General features: G+C 39.5%; 1 protein-coding gene across 6 annotated transcripts in view; it reads left to right on the top strand.

Annotated features, from left to right (window-relative positions):
- The window catches only part of LOC146758237 (receptor-type tyrosine-protein phosphatase T-like), a 264,795-nt gene that overhangs the window by 165,010 nt on the left and 78,119 nt on the right, over window positions 1-21,666 (top strand). For all 6 annotated transcript variants that reach the window (XM_085517409.1, XM_085517410.1, XM_085517407.1 and 3 more), the window contains 4 exons: window positions 943-1,214; window positions 5,350-5,431; window positions 8,349-8,464; window positions 10,617-10,791. In XM_085517409.1, the coding sequence (XP_085373535.1) occupies window positions 943-1,214; window positions 5,350-5,431; window positions 8,349-8,464; window positions 10,617-10,791 (645 nt within the window). The remainder of the gene's footprint in view (window positions 1-942; window positions 1,215-5,349; window positions 5,432-8,348; window positions 8,465-10,616; window positions 10,792-21,666) is intronic.

Below are 21,666 nucleotides of genomic sequence, written 5' to 3'. Positions count from 1 at the left end.
TTTTTCCCCCGGATCTTGGTATTTTCTTCAGCTTTTTCTGTGAGTGTCTGCACACACATAAAGCAGATCCCTTAAACAGAATTGAATCAAATAACTCTCATAATGTTTTTTCTTATTGCTAACATTTGTCACCTTGATGCATCTGTAAAGAGATGAGTTGAGACACAATGTGCTGTAAAATAACTGCTTGATGAATCAAAACATGAGTTCAACATCCAGTGCCATGCTTAATATGATGCAAGCTTCAGGGTTAACAAACTCATAAATTGCCTTAGTATAGATTTCTCTCCTAAAATTCAGCCGGTCCTTCCCTCCTAGAAGTGTAATTGTCCTTGTTGCTGTATTGCTAGTTGAGATGTTGTTCTTGTGCTAACAAGCCTAATTCATCTAGGCTCTGTACACTGGGTTTTCTTAACACCTTGCTGCTTTCCAAAGCTTGTACCACCAAGATACAGTGTTCCCGGGTACAGATTGGCACTAAGGTGGTAGAGACCATGCAGGCAAATGCCAGCTGAGAATGTGATCTTTTATAGCATTCTTTTGTGTTGAATGTGCCTTTGGGAAAGTAGGTATTTGGGGCTGTACGCTGTAGGAGAGCCCTGTGGCTTCTTGGAAGGTAAATATGACTTTGTTTAGGGTGACTCTTTTATTGCAGTGTTATAAAACAATAAAAGCAAAGTTGTATTTATAATTTCTAAGTTATCTAATTAAGGCGGTTATAGCTGGCCATGAATCTATTTGTATTTATACCCTGTACTTTAGATCTCCTTTCTTTTCTGTTACCTAACAACTAGCATAAAATAGCTAGTTTGAGTTCTTAGGAGGAACTGTTTTGTTTGCTGGCTTCTAAAGGAATCATTGACTTTTCTAGGGAATCTGCTTTAACTGAAAGAGCTCAGCAGATGTTTAGTATTCATTCTTTTTTCCCTTGTCTGTGTACAGGCTCCTTCATGATGGTGAACAGCTCTGGACGGGCATCCGGGCAGAAAGCTCACTTACTTTTGCCCACGTTGAAGGAAAATGACACACATTGCATCGATTTCCATTATTACTTGTCCAGCAGAGATCGTTCGAGTCCTGGCTCTCTGAATGTCTACGTGAAAGTGAACGGAGGACCACAGGGCAATCCCATATGGAATGTCTCAGGGGTTGTAACAGAAGGATGGGTGAAGGCAGAGCTTGCCATCAGTACTTTCTGGCCGCATTTTTATCAGGTATGAGTTCACAGTATTTCTCTGTCTGTTTCCATTGAGTGTCTGGCTGGGTGTGAGCTATGAGCTGTTGTTAGCAATAAGTCTTCTGAAAATTAAATACAGCTTTTTTTCCCCGCATTTTTTTTTTTTTTGCATCAGATAGAGTTTTCATATGACAGTTTTATAGCAAGAGATGATAGAGACATCTTGACTTAATTCTTCTCACCCTTTTTCTTTACATATGTTCTCAGGTCACAGAGGAAAAGCTGGGCAGGTGAAGTAAATTATTGGAAAGTTAGAACCCACTTATGTATCATGAAATATGCATGTAAACGGACTTGGATTGGCACTTCCCATGCACACAATGGACTCATATACTCCTTGTTAAGCAGTGAAGACATGAGAACTCTTATCTTCTGATTTTTATCGTTTTACATTCAAGGGAAAAAAAACAGTGCCTGGGAGGTAATTGCACCCTACACCTTGCAGGAAAAGGAGAAATACATATTATAGTGTAAGAAAAAAGAGCATGAGTGAGATGGGAATTACAGTAAAAGAAACTATGAAAAGGCATTGAATGCTCTACGGATAGAAAACAGTAGGAAGAAAAGCTTTTTTTTTTTTTTTTAAATAACTGGGTAGTAGGTCTGTAAAATCTGAGCTAAAGTAGAACACTTTAATGTTCTGCCTCCAAAAAGGAGCCAAGGATTTCAGCAGAATAGATAAGAGCACACTGTACAGGGTGAAGGGGAATATGGGATAAAGAGATGCAAATGCACTGGAAGTGGTGTTTTAAGGGCTGTGCACAACTTGTCACTCGCTCTGAAATCATATTAAAGTGATCGATACTACTTTCATATTAACATCAACCAGAATCTGCTTCGTAGTAGGTGCTGTACAGAGAGGACAGAAATGATCTTTCACCCAGGTAATCAGTGCTTGAAAAACCTGGAAAAGACAGTCTGATCTCAAACTACGAGATCCAACTGTTAGATATACCAATACCAGACTTCCTGAACCTCATTACATCTTTTGCAAGTTTTTTTAGAGGTCAGGTTTGCTTTTCCCGAGGAAGAAAATCCTTTAAATCAAAGAAGAATTTTGCACCGCTGTGCAAAAACGAAGAGCCTAAAGGCAGCAGTGACTGCCTGGGAGTGGTTCCTGCCCAGAAAATGCAAATGTTCTCTCTCTTTTTCTCTCCCTCTCCTGAGCCTCACCTTTATGATGGATAAAGTTCTAATTTCCCTCTGCTAAAGTATGGCTCTTAAAATGTTGTCAGGGATCTGATAGTCTGCTCTGTCCTTGGTCCCTAATTTTGTCCATTGGTTTCTGCAATCTAGTGACTCTCTATGTTTAAGGAAAAAAAGAAAAAAAGAAAGAAAACTTTAAGCTCTCAAAAGTGGGGGGGAAATGCAATCATGGAATTTTATCAAAATTACTGTTGGTTACATCGTAACACTTGTGGCTGAAGGAGTCCAGAGGTGGCATGGTGATGAAAGCTTCTGTGTACCGATGCCTGGGGAACGTCTCATTGACACTCACAATCCAGATTATGCTGTGAGAGTGTTATTTGTCAACTTTAAATCAAAACTGCACGCCCGGAGAACAGTTTGTGCAGAAGAGGCCTGAATGGATATTCTGTATTTCAAAAGTACAAGGTAACACAGGGGGGAAAAAAGTATTTCTCCTAAATAATGAAATCTACGTCAAGAAAAATGTTTATTTTCTTAATACCCAACAATTACACCATCAGTAATTGCTGTGTGCATTGAGAAATCTGAAGCCAACTGCCCAGGATGCAAGGTATTGACAAGTGCCCAGAGCTTTGGAGGTGTGAGTAGCAGCAAACCAGTGCTAGGCCTATTGCCAGAGGGTCGTGGTTTGGGTCTGGCAATTCTGCACAAGGGTTGTATGAGTCACCTACATCCAGAAGCACTCTGCTGAGGTATTAATGTGATGGTGGTAGAGGTTTATCAGCTCTGCCCATGAGTTAGTTGTGCCTGGATTCCCAGTCTGCGAGCGTTTGTAGTGTAGTGAGAAAAATCTATAATAGCTCTAGGAGAAAGGTAAGACGTGTGCTCTTGAATTACTGCATGCCACGAGGATTAACTTAGTCCCAGAATGCACTGAGCACAGCACTACAGTCTGCCAGGAAGGGGTGTTTTGATGTACTGATCCTGTGTACTGTATTGATCCATGCCTGAAGAAGTCTGTCGTACCACGACAGATGAGCCACGCTACATCACTAACACAGACATTGCTGGTAGATAGCAGCAGTGAAATGTGGGTTTGTTTATGGGTAAGGAAACATGAAATGAATCTTGGTATTTGCAGTTCTCAGGAGCATTTAAGAATGTTGAAGAGCCAAACTTTGCATTTGCGAATTATATTAATTTCTGAGAACTTCCAAAAATGTTAAGTATTAAACACTTGTTCTTCAGCCCAGGTGCTTCTGCTCTGCCCACTCTGACAGGGCTGAAGTGGTGCAAAACTGTATAAAAGGGTGAGAACAGTGTGGAAATCTGAACTGAGAAATAAAGAGATCTGAGAGTAGAGTTAAAAAGGTAATAAAATAGCTGTCCAAACAAAGCAGTGTGAATTGAGACCCTCTGCTCTTGTCAGTGATTTTGGCAGCAATGTGAAGATTAAATCCATGGTCTTTTTAGAAGCTGACACAGCTGCTACCGACTCAAGGTTTAGGTTATTTTGTGCTCTATTAAAGACACTGAACTGTGTCACTAATTAACAGAGGTCAGTCCGCTATGTGTTTGTTTTTACCTCAAAGAAGCGGGGAATTATTCTTTCCAAGTTCTTGGCTTTCAGGAAATTGAGGTAGTAATTCAGCAAAGCTTGTAACTTCTCAGCTATAAGATAAGCAAAGTAAAGTTTGGTGGCTATGAAGGCGCAGTTTAATCCTAGTCTGAAGGGAGTCACAGTAATTGCTGTGTGACCTTAGCAGTAAGTGCCGTGTTTATCATGAATGAATTTTCATTTATCAAATAAATTGTCATTTCCATACTGAGGACATGCATTCTATTCCTTGTTTATACAGTCCTTAGAAAGTATTCTTGAACACAGGAAACATTTATTGATGGTTTGATCATCTTCCAGATATTTGCTACCTCCTCTTATCCTTCGGACAACCTATTTTTTGCCCACCTTCATCTGCTGCAGAACTCTGTTTATATTGCTAGCACCTGAGCTTTTCTTACTTTGTTTTTTCCCCTTTATTTCTTTATTCTACCTGTTTTTATCATGGCATTTTTCTAAAGGGCTTATTTCAGGAGTGCTCCCACTTGGAATGCTTTGAACTGAGGGAGTAGATCTTAAGATATCATGGGAATATAAGTAGAAACTAAATTATGGAAGCCCAAATGCAAAGCAAAATGATTAATGGCAACCTGATTATGAAGTACATGCTGCTCCACTTTTGTAGCTTGAGCTGTGGTGGTCGGCATTCAAAAAGCTGAATCTTTTGTTGAGTTACATCTTCCAATGGAGGAGATGAAGAAAAGGCTCAATAGTGACAGGCTAGGAATGCCAAATTTTATTTAAAGTGGGAATAGCAGTGTTGAAGACTGGCTTTTAGTAGTTAACAAACTTAATGGTGTTCCGGTAATGATTTTGATAGTCACGAATTATCCTGCAAAAACAGTGGCTGCTGCAGTAGTAGTAACTGTGCCAGCTGAACACATTAATTAGCTTTGTCCTTGTAAACTTTATAGCATTTAATACTGTTTTTTTCCTGAATTTTATTTTGCTTATTTGGCAATAGTTAATTAGTTTGAATTTTACCAGTCTCCCAGAGTCCCCTTGCCCTGCCCCAAACTCTTTGCACACAGTATTTGTATTGTACTTATAGAACACTTCAAATCAGATGTAATTGCACACGTGTGTAATTGGTTTCTTTGCTCTTCCAAATGGAAGCAGTACATAGTTCTCACTAATCCTAATTAATATTGCTCTTTTTGTTATCTGTGTCAAATTGATTTTCTGTCTTTGACATGTGTCTTCATGCTGTATTGCATAGGTACCCCTTTGTTATTAATGATAAAATGCTTTGAATGTATCAGACATTGGAATAGGAGTGGAATGTGGTGACTGGCCAAATGACTAGTGCAGTTCTTTCTAAGAAAATCTTTTCTTTGTATTTCAGGTGATATTTGAATCTGTCTCTTTGAAAGGACATCCAGGGTACATAGCTGTGGATGAAGTCAGAGTTCTTGCCCATCCATGCAGTGATTATTCTTTGTTCTTCTAACCGTCTCAATGCGTTAAATACCAGGCTTTGCAGTCTATAATACTGGGCTTGGCAGTCTTAAGTTGTGACTTATCCAATAGTGCCAACTGTAAAATCTCTTCTGTTTTGGTATCCCCCAAAACAACTAAAGACAGCCAGCCTTGTGCAATTAAATAACTTGACAATTTGTGCAAAAGGCAAAGGTGCTCTGATTCGGTCACTTGTGCCAGGATGTTTGTGGAAGTTTCTCATTGTAGAAGAGTCACAAGAACATAAAACTCTGTTTTGTTGTTTCGGAATTGTTCTGCTGTAGGAAAAGATCTAAATGTTTCTGATAATGTCCTGCGTGGTTAACTTAAGGAAATAAGACAAATTGGTTCGATATATAAAGTAGTAAAATAAGAAAAGACATATCCTAAAGGTATCTCTCAAAAGAAAGGTTTTTGATTCTGCATGAGTTATTTAATAAATAAATCTCATTTAGACTTACACAGCAACGAAAACTAATGCAGGTTCATTACACTGTTCAGAAATATTTGTTCTGTTTCTCCTACCTTAGCTGTACTATGCCCAGCTTACATTTTTCCAGCATAGAGAGACATTAAGCCTCTACATTTGTGTGCGCACTTCTTTGGTTTCTCTGTGCATCTACTGAGAGGCTCAAGGACTTTTGTATCCCTACACTGTGTATGGAGCATACAGATTTTTAACAGCTTTCATGTTCATTGATGAGTTTAGACATATCTCTTTAAAATATAGTATTTTTAAAAAGTAATCCATAATAAATTAATGTCTTTTAGTGCTTGAATTATTAATTGTTATGTAGCAGATTAAATTGAATTTATGGGTGATACTTTGGCTTATTATATTTAGGTTTGTTTATAACTTTGATGCTGTAGTATTTCCAGGTGGCCTGATGTCCTTTGGGAAGGTAGCCCACCACCCCCATCAGGTTGGAGCTTTAACAGCCCCTTTCACTGGTTCTTAGTTTCAGTAAATGAGCAGCAGCTCTTCCAAACAAAATTCTGTGGGTGAGGTTCACCCATTTTATTTCAAAGAATAGCAACCATTCGCAATGTGAGGTACATGGCTCTGCTCAAGTTTAACAGGACATTTCTGATAACTGCAGTATGGTTAATTGCAGTTTAACTGAATTATATTTGTATTTACCATGTGCTTGTTCCTCGGGCCTTTGGGTGTATTTACTTCATTAAGAAATACTTACAATCTGTGTTGACCAGATGTTGCTGATAACTGGCAGCCTCCAAACAAATCCCCCAAATGATGTGTATGCATTCCAAAGCATGTTTGGTGGTGACTGATCCCTTTACTGGGAAAGAGGCCACAGAACCAACTGTGAGGCAAAGACAAGAAGGTTATGGGATTAAAAAATATATAGCAACCCCAAATCCTGCTTGGTGAATTATTAAAACTGATGTTTAAAACTCCATCTCCAAGTACATGCAGGTTCCTCTGGAAAATTAAATGCAATCTTGGTGACCCAAAGCTGGAATTACTCAGACTATATCCAGTGCATTTGAAATCAGTTGGCAACCTGCAGTGTGTGCAGGTCCCTACAAGCTATGAGTTCTCTGCAGTCTTTGCAAATACTTCTGTCTGATTCCCAGTGTTGTCTTTGCTGTTCAGTAGTGACACTGTACAGACTTACTTTGCCCCTCGGGTTCATTTTACAATTGTTAAAACTCAAAGCACAGGAATGAGGAAGCTTCTGATTGAGCCTGAATGGCACTTGAAATTATTGGTGTTATGTTTTAGTTTTGAGGCTGGTGTGGCTATATGTGCCTGATTTGGAGCTCACTCATACCTGAACATAGGCAGAAGTCACTCCTAAATAGCCTGCAAGCAGCACATAGTACTTGCTTTGCTGCCTGTCACCCAGAGGTGGTTTACCAGTTGGCTTTGACACGCTGCTCTGACCCCTAGAAAGCACGATAGTACAGAATCCCTGCACTTTGCTTGAGTTGTCAGCAAACTGGGCATATGGAGAATGTGGCACAGGAATTAGATAAAAACCTCTGACGTAGCATGCGGGCAAGGGTTTTCTGTTCATGTGCCTGTAGTAGACAACCATCTATTTGCCAGGCTTCCTGCACACACATGCCTACATCTTCTGAACCTATTTAATTCCAATAGAAAAATGTAGGTTAGTTTGTGCTCTGAAAATATGTAATTCCTTGGCTACTTATATCCAAAAGGTAAAGATGAAGTTGAAAAATGCTGACCCTTACTGTATTAGAAGGCTGTTGTGTGTCCTACTCTGAGAGTATTTGGTTGGTGCACAAACTTCCTTCTGAAGCCCAGCAAGCACAAAGCTAATCAGATGATCTTTTTCTGCTGTCACAAAATATGTTGGTGATATCAGCATTTGGATGTTGGTGGTTTAGTGTTGAACGAATACTGAATTTATTGTCATCAAAAAGCAGATATTGGCGTTATTAACCAGTGCAGCAATCCAACACTTATCAGTAATATCAATGTTTCATTTAATATCAGTGATTTTATATCAGCGGCATTGTTACTCCACAGTTACAGGATGTATTTGATAGTCAATACAATTGAAAGGAGAAAATTCTTTATACAAATTTGTTTTGGCCAGCCACACTTGACAACCTCAATTTCATTTCATTTTGCCCTTGGTAGAGCCACAGTTTCCTAAAGAGAAAAAATGTTCTCAGTTACTCTTAATAGAAGGCAGTAACAAATTGTTTTGGTGACCATGAAAGATCTGTAAGATCCCCTTGCTCTGCACCAAGTAGCTCAGTACTGAGGGACAGCTTTATTTTGCTAAATCTCTTTGTCAGGATTAGGATGACTTGCTTTGTTCTGATATCTGTGTTGGTGTAACACAATCGCTGCCTTGCTCTACCCTTCCTATTCTTTGCATTTCTTGTTAGGAAAAGCACCTCATTTCTTACGGCTTCAGAATGTGGAGGTTAATGTGGGACAGAATGCGACATTCCAGTGCATTGCCGGGGGGAAGTGGTCCCAGCATGACAAACTCTGGCTTCAGGTAAAGTGATGCAATTTTTTCAAGTAAAATAAATAGACAGAGGACAGCAGGGTGGTGGGGCAAATGTTTATCATCAAAATCCTTTGAGAACTGCCTTGAGTTGTTTCCAGATCAGAATTCAAGATGATAAAATGCAGAACTGTGCTTCAGAAGATGGAAAAAGTGGCCAGCAAAATGTTAGTTCTAAACATACATCTTCAGACCTGTAAGCACTCCTTCATAAAAAAGAAAAGGCAGAACAGGTGCAATAATCCCTCCCTTCTGCTTAATTTTTGGTCTTCTTTCCTTTTGCCCTCCAAAAATATTGTTGACAAAGGCTGAGGGAAGTATGTTGAGATGAAAACATTCCTTAAGGTATGTTATAAAAGGACAAAGCCAGTTTGTACTCATTTTGTTTCTTCCTCCCAGTTTCCGTTGGCTTTTGCTCTGCATTGGCTCTATATTGATAGCAGAATGTTCCTCTGGTTGCTCACTAAATGACCAAAGAGTTCCTTCTCTTTGTGTCTATTTTCATTCTACTGGTTGGACTTCAAAAACTGTGTTGTGCTATTCACGTAGTGACAAACTTAAGTGATTTTCAGTTCTGGAGTTAGAAATGGAGCTTTTAGCAAACTGGAAGGGTGGAGTGCTGTTTGCCAGTGAAGGACAAAGTTATTACTTGTGCCCTTTGGAGTACTTGGCTCTGTGGAGTTCCAGCATTGCCATATTCTATACTAGAGTTCTTCTGGAGACTTTGAAGATAGTTGAGTTGAAAATTGTTTGAAATTGGTAATCACAGCCTGAACCTCTGATTAATCAGCTGAGGCAAATGTTAGGTCAGCTGTGGGAGCACAGGTGAGACTAATTTAGCTGTGGTCCCAGAAGGGGTGGAGCTTGACTCCACCTCCTCTAGACCTCATTTAAGGGCTGACCACCACTGAGGCAGTATCTCTTGGAGATTGCTCCCTGGTGGAGGTTGCTTCAGCATTTCCCAGCGAAGGCATCCATATTAGTGAGTTTTTCCTCATAAATAACCTTCTGAATATCTGTTACCATCTTTGTATCATTCCACCTTGCACTAGTCTAAATACTCAGGCAAGAATCAGTTTACTAATGGTGTAAACAAAAATTAATACCGGGAAAAAGATTGTGTTGGTGAGAAATGTGGTTGGCGTTCTGTAAAAATAACAGTCATTCTAACTGTACATTATTAAAGCTGTTATCTTAAAATATACCTTTTAGCCTGAAAATTATTGGCCTATGTTGTACTTTTAGCATTAACAGAAACATATTTTGGCTTATTCTATATCTTTTTTTGAATTATTTCTGTGAAATCTTTCCACGGAAAGATTATATGTGTGTGGAAAAACTTCTGATCTGAAGCACTGTGAACCTTTTTTCCAAAGAGAAGAAGGGATTTGGGAGGAAATCATCATTGGTAGGGGGATCCTGGTTTCCATTCTTTTAAACTGGAGGATTTAATGAAAACAGCCTTGGAAATACTTCCCAAAATTGATTACTGGAAACTGGCACAATGACTCTGTGTTTTCCATTGAGGTTTCTAATAAAATAGACCAACTGAGCAAGTTCAGGTGTTTATGCTGATTTCCAGTTAATTCATCATCTGTCACTTTTCCAGTTGGGAAAATGCTGCATGGCATTGGTGGAGAAAGATTTATTGAGGATTGCTGGACATATAAACATTGCTGTTCATCCAAGCAATGTATTTAAATTGTTCTGGAAACAAAGTTTTATGCCTGAAAATGACAGGTTTATAAAATCTGTTCACTTATAGTATTTTCACAGGAGTACAAAATGCATTCATTTGTAGTATTTTCATGTCCTGGATAAGCTTCTGGATATACCCAGTACAAATAGTCTTAGCTGTCACTCTCCAGGCTTTTCAGTATACATAACACATCAAACGCACAAAAATATGTCAGAATTTAAGTAGGTACAAAAAACTTAAATATATAAGAACATTTAAGCCCACTACTTCATAAAACCCAGAAAGCCTGTAAAGTTTTCAGGGACGTTACCAGCTGTCTTTTCCTGAATGAATTGTACTCGTACAAAATCTAACCTAGTGAAGGTCTGAGCAGTTTTAAGAGTAACGAAGAGTGAATAATTTGTGTGCCTTTGTGATGTGAGTTGTTTTCATCTGTCTCCACAGCAGTGGAATGGGAGGGACACAGCATTAATGGTTACTCGAGTCGTCAACCACAGGCGTTTCTCTGCTACCGTCAGCGTTGCTGACACTTCGCAGCGCAGCATCAGCAAATACCGGTGTGTCATTCGCTCAGATGGAGGATCTGGAGTTTCAAATTATGCAGAACTAATAGTGAAAGGTAAGTTGTATTAATACAGCAACTTGGTGTTAGTTGAGCGTTTCCTCCTGTGTCAACTGTGTGTAAAATTTGACGTCCTATTGGGCCTTTCTTTCTTTCAATCCTATTAGATTCAAGTAGGAAAAATGGGTAAAAGTGACATGAATTTCAATCATTTTCTTAAAACAAGTATTTGAATCAAAGCTTTATCTGAATACAGACTTCTTCATGAGCTCTTGAAGTAATGTATGGTAGCTGTGGATAATTTTAATGCAGTCAGCAGAATAGTTTATCTGTCAGTCAGCTTCATCTGGCTTGCTTTACATTTCATCAGACACAAATAATCCTATGGTAGTGTTGCATGTCAGAAGAGTCTGTTCAAGACTGTTGGGTGCAGGTGATCTGGAATGATTCTGTTGATGTCCTGAAGCACACAGTACAGATATCAGTAGCTCTTAATGGAAGCTGGAGGTTTCAGCTCTCTTATTAACTGTGATTCAGGAGGTGATGCTGTGCCTGACACGTGCAAGGTGGTATTTGCTTAAGAACATCCATGATGCACGGAATGAAATGCTATTTACTGCGCTGCTTTATTAATGTTACCCAAGCTGCACCACAAGGATGCTCACTGTGTCTTAGGAGAACAAACCAGAAGGTGACAGTCTCCCCTTAGACTGCTTTAGTGTCTATTGAAGGCAATACTGATGTGGGTGGAAGGAATCTTCTCAGAGAATATAGTTTTATTGATCAAAACTTTTGTACGTTATGGAGATAGAGGACTGTTGGAGAAATGAGATCACTTTGTTCTACTGTAGTACTTTTTCAGCAACTTTTTCTGTCACTTAGCACTAGCACCTTCACAATGTTTTAAATATCCAATGTTGTAGATATTCAGGCTACACTGATCATGAAGAGAATGTTCAGATTAGGTGCGAAATGCTTTTAATTCCCACCAAATTATCTACTATCTCACTTGTTAGAGGAGTTAACTTATGATTAAAATGAAATCGAGTTGCCAAAAGCAGCATATTGGTACTGTAAAATTGTTAAGTAGAGGGAAGGCAGTCTTCCAGAGCAACCAATATTAGAGTATGCAGAGTTGGGCATGTGCCTGACACTTTCATGTTTAACAGTATGAGGAGGAGAAAAATAGAAGAGTGAGTTGTAAATGTGAATGGCTGGACATCCAACATGATGGACATTGGTAGACTCACTGCTGAATTACCCAGGCAGACACCTAGGCAGAGAAACTTGAGGAGAGGAATATTGTTATGGGAAGGCACACTCCTCTGCTCTGTGCTGCTGTATTAGTAAGCAGGCAAAGTTAAGTGGTTCATTTGAGGTTAGCTTGATGCAGCACTGTGAAACACTGGGATTGCATGGATGAGTACTTGTAGTCTGGCTAATTTTAGCGTGGGTAATAGCAAATTCGCAACACATATATACAGACTGAAATGAAAGCAAATTGGAATTGTTTAATTCTGAAGAGATGTTTATTGAATTGCAGTAATGTACTTGGGTATACATTAAATTAGTCTGTAATTGAAGTTCTGCTCAATTGATAGTCCTGTCCCTAAACCTACTAAATCCAAGCTAATTCTTTGCCTCACATGCTTTTTCCCAGTTAGCTGAACATAAAATCATGTAGGATTTTTTCAACAAAGGTCAAGGTTGAAAAAACTATCTATATATCTTTCTCATGTGAAGATCTGTTTGCTTCCCTTAGCCGTAAGATATTTTATTACAGCAATGAGAAAGTGATTTACAGTTCTTGATGCTGCATAATTTAGTAGACACAGATTGAGGAATCTTTATTTGAAATACATTTACTACCTCAACACTTGAAATTGGAACCGTAGATACTTCTTTCAGCAAATAAACCAGTGATATTAAACACAAACCAGCCCCTTCGGTTGTCATATGTGACTATGTGGACATTATATTTCCAATACTGAGAATGCTAGAGAACTGCCACTGCAGAGCTGTTCACTGTCTGTGCAAATACCTTCTGTAAGTGGCAGTAAATCTATTCTTCTCTTTGCACTTCAGAATCGTAATCACAAAGCCTGCAAAACCCATCATTTCCATCTGCACACCTTACCATCCTTTGGTGCTCCTCTGGAAAATAGCTCTCCTCTATTTCTTAACTTTCACAGTCTCTCATACAGTAATTTTGTGTAGGGCAGGCTTCGAGTATCCTAGAGCTTCTACATCTTGCTGTACTGATCGCATGCAGATGGAATGCTTCTAGTCCGTAATTTTCTTTTAAGTAAAAGCTGCATGGCAGTTATCCATATTCTGAAATAAATGCATATTTTGCTTGTGTAAAGATTGTTTAAAATACTACAAAACTGTCCAGGATCTGAACACGTGAGATCTGTATTAATGATACAATTCGAGTGTCCTTCCAGAAAGCCTCTTACTTCATGTGGGAGTGTGAATAACATTTTAAACTGTGCGTGTGTTTGTATTGGCAAGTTGTTTGCGATTTATTTTTCTGATCCATTTCAGGTAGTTTGAGTGCCCAAATTAATGAGTGGTAGAAATTTGTAACTTCTTTTTTCTTGAACCTGTTTGTTTTTGCAGTCTTGGCTCACCAGCAGGTCTTTTGAGATCATTTTATTGCTACCTGATGATTTTTATGAGATCTGTTCTATGCTGCCACAACAGGAGTTGCAGTATGCGACAAAACCCCTTTACAGACCTCTCAGGATATGTTCTTTTTCCCTTCAGTTTTGCCTTTGTTGATTTTTATAGTGTTTGATTACTCAACACAGATGTAAGACAGTCTGTTCCTTAGCTGAGTGGCTTTCTGTCATCCATATGATGTTTGGGACAGCTCATCTGTTCATCAGTCACTTTTTTCTTGAGGTTTTCAGACATGAAGCTGATACTTGCAATGATGCCAGAGGGAGAGGTGGGTTGTTGTTTTTTTCCCCAGTGTTGCTTACTGTTTTTTCTCTAATTCTTTTCTGGTCTGATGCCTGTCAAGACAACAAATAACAATAAATAATTATGCATTAAGACAAAATACCTATGTATGTGGTTAAGTTGCTTCAGTATTAAATATATAGAGATATACCTTGCAAATTCACTATTAAAAATTATGAAGTAGACAACCTCTACCTGCATTTTGACCAGTCTCAGTATGTACCATTGGAGTTGTATCCAGAGTAGTTTCAATTGATTATTAAGCTTCAGGAAGAACTATTAGGAAAAAGAACTTTCCAAAGCCTAAAAAAAATAAGAAATAAAGATATGTCTCGCACATCTGATCCAGGCTGGATCTGGCCATAGAGATGTTGCATCAGGCCCTCCATAGGTCTGCTTGGGTGAAACAAGTGGGAGTGTAGATATGAAAGTATATTATATGGCATTATGCATGTACTGCAGATTAGAGCTTGCATCTGGACTGAAAATACAATTGACTTCAATGTACTTCCTTAGGATGACATTGTTATGGGGGCCTGTAGTGACAGGATGAGCAGAAATTGCCCTCTTCCAGTTTAAAGCTGATTTAGATGTGATATCAGGGAGAAATTCCTTACTGCGAGGCTGGTGAGACACTGGCACAGGTTGCCCATTGAGGCTGTGGATGCCCCTTCCCTGCCGTCATTCAGGGCCAGGCTGGATGGGGCTGAGCAACCTGGGCTTAGAGGGAGGTGTCCCTGCCTACAGCAGGGGGTTGGAAGGAGGTGATCTTAAAGGTCCCTTCCAACCCATTCTTTGATTCTGTGACCATAAACTCCATAGTCTTTCACTTCATATTCATCCACAGTACATGTATAATTTTGTACCTTAGGATACTGGTATGAAAAGTACTCATTAAATGTATCATAATACCCTTGCCATCACAAGATAATATAGCAACTATTGCCATAACAGTACTCAGATCCCTGGGCTGGGGGTACTGATAAGAATAGTAGCAATGTTGCAGTCATCTTCTTTTGCCTGAGAGTAGCTGGAAGATCCTAACCTGGCCCCTCACTTGGAGCCATTTAGGTGAGAAACTCATCTATGGTCGGAAATAAATGCTTTTTACATTTCACTGTTAAAATATTTTTTTATAGTGTGCAGAAATTCAGATAGGAATTTTCGTGCCTCACGGCTATTAATCGGGCTCATCCAGGTTGTGAAAGTTGCTGAGTAGATTTGAATTCATCTGCCTGAGTAATATGCATTAATCAAGGTCCTGCACGTTATCACTTTATGAACAGGGAAGCATCTCTCGTTGGCACTGTCAGCGGTATCAGGAAAGCTGTGATGGGGAGGGCTTTCCTCAGGCTTCATGCTCTCACACTCTCATGTTCTCTCTTTGCCTTTTTACACAACTGGATTGTCTGCAGAGTTAATGTGTGCAGCACCAGGAGAAGTTAAGTGTAGATTTGATCGGGTGTGTGTTAATGTTGCTCTTTTGGATTACCACAGAGTGTATGTGTGGATGTGAACCATTTGTGAAGGTTATGAAATTAGTGAACATGAGAAACTGACTTTGTGGTTGCGGGGTGCCTGAAGAAGCTGCTGCCATTCCTTTATTCCTCTGTAGTCACAGTGATGTAGGGAATGCAATGCTCCAAACCCTGGTGTTCAAATCTGGCTAATAATTACTCAAACTCTTCACTCTGTTTTAATCATCTAGTTTGGTGTTGTCCAATAGCTATTGCTTTAACTCAGATCTAATCATTGGATGTCTGTGTGCTGAGAAAAGGGGAGATGAGATTTTGAACACTCATTCCCTCTCACTGAGAGCTTTGCTTCCTCTCCTTTCACTCTGCCTTAATAGCTTTTGGAGGAGGGGAGAGCGCTGAGGACAAAGCCGTTGTTTCATAGAAATAGGCAGTTAGAAAGAATGATACGTGTTATTTCAAAAGAAAATATTTCCTTCTCCTTCTGTTTAACCTCCAAAATAGAACTGGAAATGAAGCCTTTCTTGGGAGCTGATTGATAGACATACATGATATTATAGACTGGATCCATTTTTCAGAGCTGCACTGTGCAATGTGGACTTGCAGTCGTGTTGCCATGTTTGTATTCCTTGTTTTCAGTGTTTACGTTAGCCAAGGATGTGTGAATTAGAATGGGTGTTTCCGGGAAGAATACAAAGCTACAGCTGTGATACAAGGACATTTCCTAAGCTAATTGTTGACAGTTCAGGTCTCCAATTTCTTTTCTTTCTGCCATAGCTCTTCAATTTCTAAGCTAAGCAAGCAGAGATTGCTGTATGAACTTTATCTTCATTGTAGGCACTTGGGAAATGAATACAACTTTCCTGTCACAGCACTGACTTGAGTTTCAGGAACTATCAGTATTGTGCATATAGGAAAGAAATTGGAGATTGGGATGGGGGGAAGGCTGGGCGTTGGAGGGGGGGGGGTGGAGGTTGGTGGTGTTTGATTTGTTTGTTTTCCTCCTAGAGATGCATTAAGGAGTTATGTTTTAATCCTGACTGAGCATGGTAGACAAGTAGGCATGGGATTGAGTTCCTTAGGATTGTTCTTAATATGCATGTTTCTAAGCGTGATGCTCATGATGTATAAAGTTCTTAACTGAATACAAGATAAAAATGCAATAACAAGTAGAAAAAAAAAGAATACAAAACAATCTTTTTGAAGTGAAGGAGCTTGAGTAAATCCTTGTGCTTTCTGAGTGTGGTTACCTGCAGCCTCCCTGATGTATCTCAGGAACCGGTTGTGATGGTGCAGGGAGCAGACGGCTCATGTGAGCTGTTGTTCTGCTGGCTGAAAGCCATGGGGCAAGCAGTCCTCACCAGTCTTAGGCAGAGAGAGCTGTTACAGCTTTGTAGGAGCAAGGAGGCTTCTCCCAGGGTTATCATCTTCTCTCTCTCTAGAAGAGGACTCTAGAAATAGCTAGGAATGATTAACTTAGTAAAAGGCTTGTTTGTTTTTAGTTTTGTTTCTTTAAATCTTTCCTCTCAACTTGACCTGAGTAACTGCAAGATTTGTTGTGGGAAGAAGCCTTCTTGCTGCTTTTAAGTAAGATAATGTTATGAATGTATTGAATGTATGAAATAATTGTGCCCTGTCCTATACCCTCTTACCTGCCTCTACCAAACAGAGGAGAGGAAATCTCCAAAGAGCAAAAGTAATGAAAGGAAAAGCATTGCTGTGTGATAGACTTTGTCATCTCACTAGACTGCCCTGGCATTCCTTGACTTTTCCATCAGCTATTCATGTAGACCTGCATATTTCTATATAACCTTATTCTTCTACCTGCTGTTCTGAGAAGTGTCTCCCCACATCAGACAAATACAAAGGATAAAGTGGGAATCGAAGTAAATAAATGAGCTGTTTAATCATAACAATTTCAATCTTAGTATGTTAAAATTGCCAAAACAATTTACATAAGGTTTTGGTCTTCAGATAAAAGATGTGGTCCAAAAGTTGGTGGAAATAATATGTTGTTTTTTGGTTAGTGTTCCAGTAAACATCTACCTATTAGCTTCCTATTGTAGAGAAAGCTCCCAACAAACAGTTCAGCTGGTGGAAGGAGGAAGCTTGCAAGAACAAATGAATGTGTTTCAGTCTGCCTAGGATTACACTCATGCTTGAAAAGTACAGACAAGGTAATTTCGTATATTTCATGCTGCCTTACATCGTGGAGGAAGATAGCAGTAATGCAATTTTCAAGTATCTATTGCTGCTGGGGCGTACAGCGTATTAACTTATGTTGAGGGACTTTCACTGCTGGAGGCTTCTGTTGTTCTGTAGTATTCATATGACAGTCTGTAGTCTTGCTAATACCAATTCTCATTTGTTTATTTTTAAAGGGATAGGAGGGGTAGCAGTTACTTGGCCAGTGTTGTTTATTGTCCCCATTAGCTTTCTTGCTTGGTGGCTAAAATATAGTCAAAATACAAAATTGTCCCTTTGTTAATTGTTCTGCAATCTATGCTGCTGTTTCTAGTAGGGTTTGATCCTGCTGGGTTATGCCTGTAGTTGATATTTGGCAGTCAGAACACACAGCCCTCTCCGTGCCCATTTAAAATCATCAGAAAAGTTGAAGGCAGCTGCAAAGAAATTAATTCAGGAGTGCTGCTATCGGAAGGAAAAAAAGCATCAAATGCTAAGGAGATATCTTAAAAGCCTTTGCTAGCTGGAAACGTTCTTGCAGTTAGGATAGCTTGGCAACTCAGACGATCAGATGTACACCATGCAAAATGTATCTGGAACTTTCCATTGTTCTTTGTTTCTTTCCAAGGTACGGTGTTTTCTAACAGCTGATTGCTTGTGATGCTCATATGATATTACAATTCAAAATGACGCCCCCCCACCCACCTTATGACTCAACTATGAAATTTAGCAGAAGGTTTGAGTCACATGCGTCGTTAACTGTCTCTCTTCCACTCATCTTTCTTCTGCCTCTTTAATTGTAGGGAAGTTATTAATGAACTTTCAAACCTCTTGGCAAATGGAACCTAGAACTATTCTTAATTTGCCCATGCTGTGGTTACAATCCTGTTAAGTGCTTTTAATTCAAGAGAAGGCACTTGAAGTACCATCTGTCATTGTACTGGATATTGGTGAGGAGTCTGGTATGATTAGGAGACCTTTGACACTTGTTAGATATAATTGGTGGATATGAGCTGTTATCTCCGCAGGAAGGATATCCTTTCTACATCAAAATATCTTTTCTGTTGCAGGAGGGGGGAAAAAAAGCCCAAAATTGTAGTGCTATACTTAATATGAAATGTGGGCAAAGATTCATTAGATTTCTCAGTGTGCAATGGTCATTATTAATAAGAGAACCTGTCAGAGTAAACTGGCAAAACAGCACGGATTCCATTTATATGTGAGAAATGGTTGAATTTCAAATGAAGGGAGTAAACTCATTCTATTGGGATGCAGGTGCCTCAGATCATGATGACTGGAGATTGTAGGAAGTTTGTGGTGCTAGACACACAGAGTGTAAGGAAGCATAGTTACTGAGCTCTTTCAGGAATGCAGTAGTTACTGCAGCTAATAGGCTTGCTGCAAAAGTATTACATTTGCTACTGGACAACTGAATGAAGTCAGGTGTGCTGAATGGAGGCCCTTCAGCCAGCTTCTGTTAGATATTGAGGGAAACAGGGCTTTTAAAGTTCACACAGTATTTGCCTCTGAATGATGGAGCTGAACTGCTTTGCATTCAAAGCCGGCAGAACTGAACTCCAGGGAGAAGCTGGGTGTTGGTTACGTTAACATTCGCCCTATCCAAATGAAAAGATTAAAGAGCATTTTTCAGCGTTAGGGAAGGAATGCTCACTCTGCAGTCAGCTCCCACTAAGCTTCGAGATTATTGGAGGTAGGAAAATATCCGAAGTTGCAGTTTTGCATTTAGATTTTGCAGTCCCACTTCTTCCCCCCTGCTCCACTGAGGAATTTATCTGAGCCAATGATTTCCCAGCATCCATGGTAGCTGTCAGGTGAGGAAATGCAGATCCCAGATGATCACCAACAAACCCCAAAACCTGTTGTGATGCTTTTCAGCTTTGATCTGATGTGTTAATCTTCTGCCATGATAAATATCACCACTTGTTGCCCTCCTTTACTGGTGCTGGGATGCTTTGCTCACTTCACATCCTTCCTGTTACTTCTGCCCTGCTGTGACTTTGAGAGATGCCTTCAGATGTAGGGGCAGAAACCTGCTGAGCAGCAGTTAAGTAGTGTGATTGCAGCAAGCCCTGCCTCTATGGTAATCCTTAGCCTATGGATTTGAGGGCAGAAAAAAAAAACAAACATCAACATAATATGAAGTTTCTTGGCTTTGTACAGACTAGACCTATCTCTCTACAGGTGAGATTTCCCTCCCGAGCATCTCTCACTTCTCTTTCTCGGCAGGAAACTTTCTATCAGTGCACGTTTGTATGTGAGGAGGATGCAAATAGCTGCACGACTTAGGCTCTCTCTCTTTGGATCCTATAAATCAGTCTTTGCGTGTGCTTTACTGTCCTATTTATGAGCCTGCAGCTAATACTGAATCACATGGCAGACTACAACTTACAAACTGCTTGTTCCCTCAGCAGGATACAGACACAAATTAAAATGGAAAAGGGTTGAATTGCTTATTTCTTTAATTCTCTCTTTTGTTTCTGCTGTTTCTAAGTTTCTGACTGGCCCCTGTGAGCAGTGCTGAGAAGATCTTATTCCCTCTTACTTGGCATTATGGTATTATTCAGTCCTTTGTTCCAAACTCAGTATTTCTCAGTATTTTCCATGGTTTTGAGGCTGGAATTCTCAATATAAGCACTTTTGTGTTTCCTCTTGCATTTTCTTTTGCCATCACTCTACTACTTAGTCTTCCACATACCTTTGTCTACTTGTTGAGCCTTGCCAAATCGCTTCCTTGTGTGTGTTATGGATGAACTTCTCTCAAGTCTCAGCAAGGAACCTTAAGCATTGGTAGAGGCAAGCACTTGGGCAATGGAATTACTGCTTACCCCTGGGAAAGGGCTTCCACAGTGATGCTCCCAAGAACTACAGGAAGACACAAAAAGCATCAGCTGAGAACAGCATAAGAGCATGAAAAAGTAATTCTGAAGTTTAAAACTGTACAGTTGGTGATGTGTTCTGGGAGACAATTATTTCAAGTGGTTTGTGTACACTAAATCAGCAGCCTTCTGTATTTACTGCATTTACGGCTGTATGCTGTACGATCTGTTTATAAGTAAAAAAGTAAGGTGTCTATCCTTAGTGAATCCACTGCACATCTCTGTGTCAGTTCTTATGCTTTTATATGCACCTGCTGCTTCTCTTTCCTGTTAGCTGCTCTCAAGAGGAGCAACTCAAATGACAGGCCATAATGTTATCCACTCATTGACTTGTCTGTCCACATCAAAATGTTTTGCTGCAGACAAGGTGATAATTTCCCTTACATCAGTCAAACTTCTGTCAGTAAGATCAGACAAATGTCCCTCTGGTTGCTGCAAGGTATATTTATCCTGTTTCCAGTCTGAACAAAGAAAGGAGCAGTAGGTAATTCTGGTGGAACGGAATAGAGCAAATTACTGATAATTGACAAGTAAGACACTTGAGTTGCTAGGGTTACTCCAGAATAGGAGAGGTTTATGTATAATTACAACAGTTCAGTTCCTTGCGTGGGACTGCACTATTGATTCCCCTTGCTTTAGATATGTTTGTGAGAAAAGCAAAAGAGAAAAGCCAGTGTATTTCAAAACAAGTAGTGAGAATGTTGTACACAAAATGTTCTTTCATTTTGGCTCCTCCATTAAACTGAAATTCCTTGGGCACTAAGCCCAAGAGTTCAGAGTGACATTTGTAAGGTTACGGTCTTCTATACGTTCTTTCTCTTGCCATTTGTGTCCAACAAGCCAAGAGTCCAGACAGTTACATCACAAATTGAGAGGAGAGTTCAGTTAGTAGTTGGATGTGTGAGGTGTTTATATCTTTGGGGACAAATGAGTCAACTTTTCTGATCAAACTATGATTTGATAGTGTTCTACATCAAAATGTGTAGAAAAAAATAAACAAAACCCAAATAACAGATTAGTAGAAAGCGTGAGAGAATCTAACTTAAAACATAACTATTGATTGTTCCATGTGTTCTTATTGTCCCATCTGCTGTTGCAGAATCTGTCATGATTTAATCATCTTAAAAGTTCATTTTTAGGATAGAGATGTCTTAGTCATATATATCTGTCAAGTCTTGACTATGTGGGCAATTCTGGGATTCACCAGTGACTCTCTTCAGTTGTTTTCTCTTGAATATTACATAGTGGTTATTTGAAAAAGATGTAATATCTGGAGACCTACACTGCTGTTTTTTTGTGTTCTTTTTAATTTTATGTTTTCTGATGCTTTATATATGTCTGGTCTGGGTGGCAGCTCTGTTTACTAATACTGCTTCCAAATTGATTCATGTCACCAGACGTGCACCACA

This window comes from Coturnix japonica, chromosome 16 (assembly GCF_054131305.1).
Source record: "Coturnix japonica strain WE chromosome 16, WE-NBRP24, whole genome shotgun sequence".
Lineage (NCBI taxonomy): Eukaryota > Metazoa > Chordata > Aves > Galliformes > Phasianidae > Coturnix > Coturnix japonica.
Note: the sequence above shows the minus strand (reverse complement) of the source record. Positions and strands in the feature narration are given on the sequence as shown.